Source organism: Plectropomus leopardus, unplaced genomic scaffold, assembly GCF_008729295.1.
Source record: "Plectropomus leopardus isolate mb unplaced genomic scaffold, YSFRI_Pleo_2.0 unplaced_scaffold2624, whole genome shotgun sequence".
NCBI classification, from domain to species: Eukaryota; Metazoa; Chordata; class Actinopteri; order Perciformes; family Serranidae; genus Plectropomus; species Plectropomus leopardus.
Genome location: NW_024628535.1, coordinates 1 through 4,091, shown reverse-complemented (window position 1 = coordinate 4,091; position 4,091 = coordinate 1). Strand labels below are relative to the sequence as shown.

General features: G+C 44.6%; 1 protein-coding gene across 1 annotated transcript; it reads right to left on the bottom strand.

The window, feature by feature from the left end:
• Window positions 1-549: 549 nt before the first annotated feature.
• On the bottom strand, window positions 550-4,085 carry LOC121966895 (vacuolar protein sorting-associated protein 13C-like). The gene is made up of 8 exons (XM_042516964.1): window positions 3,957-4,085; window positions 3,486-3,565; window positions 3,204-3,263; window positions 2,502-2,652; window positions 2,305-2,421; window positions 2,115-2,218; window positions 1,828-1,995; window positions 550-675 (listed from the first exon to the last, which is right to left on the bottom strand). The coding sequence occupies exons 3-8, from the start codon at window positions 3,210-3,212 to the stop codon at window positions 550-552; spliced, it is 675 nt and encodes a 224-aa protein (XP_042372898.1). The 5' UTR covers window positions 3,213-3,263; window positions 3,486-3,565; window positions 3,957-4,085.
• Window positions 4,086-4,091: the final 6 nt, after the last annotated feature.

Below are 4,091 nucleotides of genomic sequence, written 5' to 3'. Positions count from 1 at the left end.
TTAAACTCTACAAACTCATCAAACTCTACAAACTACAAACTCAATAAATTCAACTACAAACTCTAGAAATTCAAATTACACACTTAGCAAACTCAACAAACTTGACAAATTACAAATGTAAGGAATTAAACAAACTACAGAGTCCATAAACACAGAATCCGAAGTGAAGCATTGACGTGTTTTAATCACAGATCCGGTTTATTAAGTTGATCTGATTTACAGATCGTAGACTGATCCTTTCCTCTCAGCCAACTGCTGCTTTCTGTCTAGTTTAAAAGAGACGATCCATCACAGTCGTTTTTACGTCATTTTCTGATAAATGAACGTGATAATAAAAACACGGACAGCAAACGACGAACACAGTGAGTAGTTACACCTGATCCATCAGCAGCAAGTTTCGTTTTCTGATTGTGAGGGAACACGACGGGATTCAAAATCACTGAGCTGCTTTGACGCTGCTGAACGTTTGTTTCTGAGTTCAGCAGCTCGTTCAGGTCTAAACACCGTCCGCAGAGCGGAGGAGCAGGGTTAATTACTGATTCATGATATTTAAGGTGGACAGAAGGTGCAGTGAAGTCGCAGAGTGAAGCTGAAGCGGGAGGTTTGATGCAGTGCAGCGCTGCATGCTGGGAGCTGTACCTCGTCAGCAGACGAATACTGAAAGCTAAAAGAAGCCTGAAACAACAAAACACATCAACAAGACGACAGACGTGAGACAGAGGAACTGTAGAGAGAAAACAACAAAACATCAACAAGACAACAAACTGTGGAGAGCAAACAACTAAACACCAACAAGACAACAAACATGAAACACCATAAACTGTAGAGAAACACATGCGGGAGGAAACAATGGAGACATCAGAGAATAAAGTTCACCTTAAAACTTTCAGCTGATTTACCCCTCAGCCCTCAACAGTCCTGTTCGCGTCTGATCCAGGTCGTTTCTGAGCTCACTGAGGTCATTAACACCACAGATAAAAACAAACCGTCTGATTGGCCGAGGCTTCACCGTATCATTGGAGTGCTCAGGAAAGTTGAAGCTCAGATTTTGTTTGTAGCTCGTCACGCCTTTCAGCCGCCGCAGTTTGTGGCTTCTTGTCTTTGACTCTCATTCAAAATAACCCTGTAGCCTGTTGATGTGTTGCTCGTAGTGCAGCATTAAGCTTCTGCGTACGTGCGTGGAAGGGCTGAGAGGTTCGTTCTTTCTGCCTTAGGCGTGCTGCGTATGTGGGTGGAAGGGCAGGAAGGTCCAAAGAAGAAGCCATACGACAAATATCGCACTGAAAATGTAAATACAGTTTCTTTGACTGAAATAATGATCATTCAATTTTTTAACAATACAAAGATTCACCAGGACGTTTCTCAGTGATGATGTCACTCCCTCACTGCGCTTAAACTATCACGGCGTGGTCACAGCTGTAGTGACGTCATCAGCGATGTCATCACAGTGATGTCACTGCCAGGTGACCCTGCGAACACGCTGCATAACGGACAGCTGTTATATCACATGAAGCTAACTGACATATCTATCCAGTGTGAAGCAGTGCATTCTGGGAATCCTGGTGAACATGAAAACAGGAAATGCTTTCTTAGAAAAACAAAATAAAAGCTCAGTCAGGGACTTCCTGTTTGAATGATCCGAAAAACACGCCACAATTCACACCAAACGCCCGACATTTTCAGAACTGACGCAACTGAAAGCACAGTCAGCCCAGAGATGTCTCCACGTGTCCACATGTCCAAAACATATCTGTAAACACTTCTGTGTATGTGTTCAGTGTGTGTGTGTGTGTGTGTGTGTGTGTGTGTGTGTGTGTGATGTCTGACCAGCAGTGACATGAGGAACTGGTGCAGGTAGACGATCTGGATGCAGCCGAGACGCATCGTCACCTTCCCATCGACCCTCGACGTGTCGCTGTAACCGTCCCCCTCCGTTGCCCCTGGAAACAGGCGGAGCTTAAAGCTGAACACCTCCTCGCCCACGATGGACACCGCCTGCGGAGGGGGGGTCAAACAGAAGTGACTCACTGTGAAGTTCGACTGACAGAACAATAATAATTAATATCAAATCAATAAATTAATAAATAAACAGTGATGTCATCAGGGTGTGAGACCTTCCTGTGGACGGTTCGGGGGTTGACATCGGTGACCACGATGTCTCGCAGTCGGGCGAACACCTCGGCCTCTTTCGCCTGCACCGACACCGATGCATCGATTCCTGCGGGTCACATGATGATGATGTCATGAGCTGGCTGTCAGGTGACCTCAGGTGACCTCCTCAGGTGTCAGAGCATGTGTTCTTACCTTGGACTCTGATGTCAGCGATGCTGCGGCGATCGTCACACACTTCCACGTGGAAACAGTCCAACACGGCGAACAGCTTGAAGCTGAAAATGCCACCATCTTTGGCTACTTTAGACACTGCAGAGACACTTCCTATCAGACACTTCCTGTCAAACACTTCCTGTCAGGTACACCTGTGAGTGGCGGTCAGGACTCACCTGTCCGGCTCAGTCCCGCCTTCTCTACTTGCTTCCTGTTGTCTCGGTCACGGGCAGTGGCAAGCTGCGGCGGTACGGCGCTGCTGAGGAAGCTGATGGTCGACAGCAGAGCTTTAGTGTGAAGGAGGAAGTCCAGAGAGGAAAACTCCACCTGAACAGCAGGTAAACAACAACAACAGATAAACAACAACAGGTAAAAAAACAACAACAGGTAAACAACAACAACAACATCTAAACAACAACAACAGATAACAACAACATGTAAACAACAACAACAGGTAAACAACAACAACAACATCTAAACAACAACAACAGATAAAAACAACAACAACATGTAAACAACAACAGATAAACAATAACAACAGGTAAAAAAACAACAACAGGTAAACAAGAACAACAACAGATAAACAATAACAACAAGTAAAAAAAAACAACAGGTAAACAACAACAAGAGGTAAACAGCTGAGCTACCTGACTGTCAGCTGACAGGAAGTATGATGTCACTAACTGAGTATGATGTCACTAACCATGTGACTGACATGGACTTTAATGTTTCCTGATGGCAGCTGGTCACAGCCTGAAGGTGAAGCTGTGAGTGTGTTTAATGTTGTTCACTTTTTAGAATATTTAAACTTTTGGGTTCATTTTAATTGGTGGTAAATATTCCAACCCACTGCTGCCATGGAAAAAAGCTCCACCCACCTTCAGCATCTGCTCGGTGTTGTTGAACAGAGTCTGGAAGCTCGGACCGCCGGGGTCGGCCTGCAAGACGAATCACACAGGAGAAAACCAACGTGACATCAACACACTGTCACTGTCAGTCTGATCACACAGGAGACAAGACACTGACCTGATTTTAATTCATCAAATAAAAGTGACAAATTATTTAAAATTAAAGAAAAAAGATCTGTTTATTAAGGTGCCTTTGATGCATTTCTGTGCAGGCTGAGTTCCTCTGAACTGGTCAGGTGTGTTTGTGCTCACCTTGATGAACTCAACCTTCAGCAGGTCGGAGCCGTGCTGCTCCGAGGAGCTGATCAGGTGGAGAGGATTGTTCCTGCCGTCTGGAAAAAAAAACACACCAATTAAGACATGAATCACATTTAACAAAATACAACAACAACAACAACAACACATTTAACAAAATACAACTACAACACAAACAACAACAACAACAACAACACACAAAATACAACTACAACACAAACAACAACAACACATTTAACAAAATACAACTACAACACAAACAACTACAACACAAACAACAACAACAACACACACTGAAGCTCCACCGAGTCAGTGACCAGAGACCTGATGAAAACCTGAACAGGACACGGTTCAGGGTTTCACTTAGAGAACTATCTTTCTAACAGCGTAGAGGACATAGATGATATGTAGATGTGTTGTAGTTTTATTTTGTTAAAGGTCACTGAGGAAAGACTTCCTGCAGGTCACCTGGGACGTCACAGTAGTTGAGTGTGACTCTGCGCAGGTATGAGGTCACGCTCAGGTCGAAGCTCCGCCTCTTCCCTTCAGCTCCCAGCTGACAGACGCTGAGGGACAGGACGGTCTTCTCCTGGTCCATCTGTC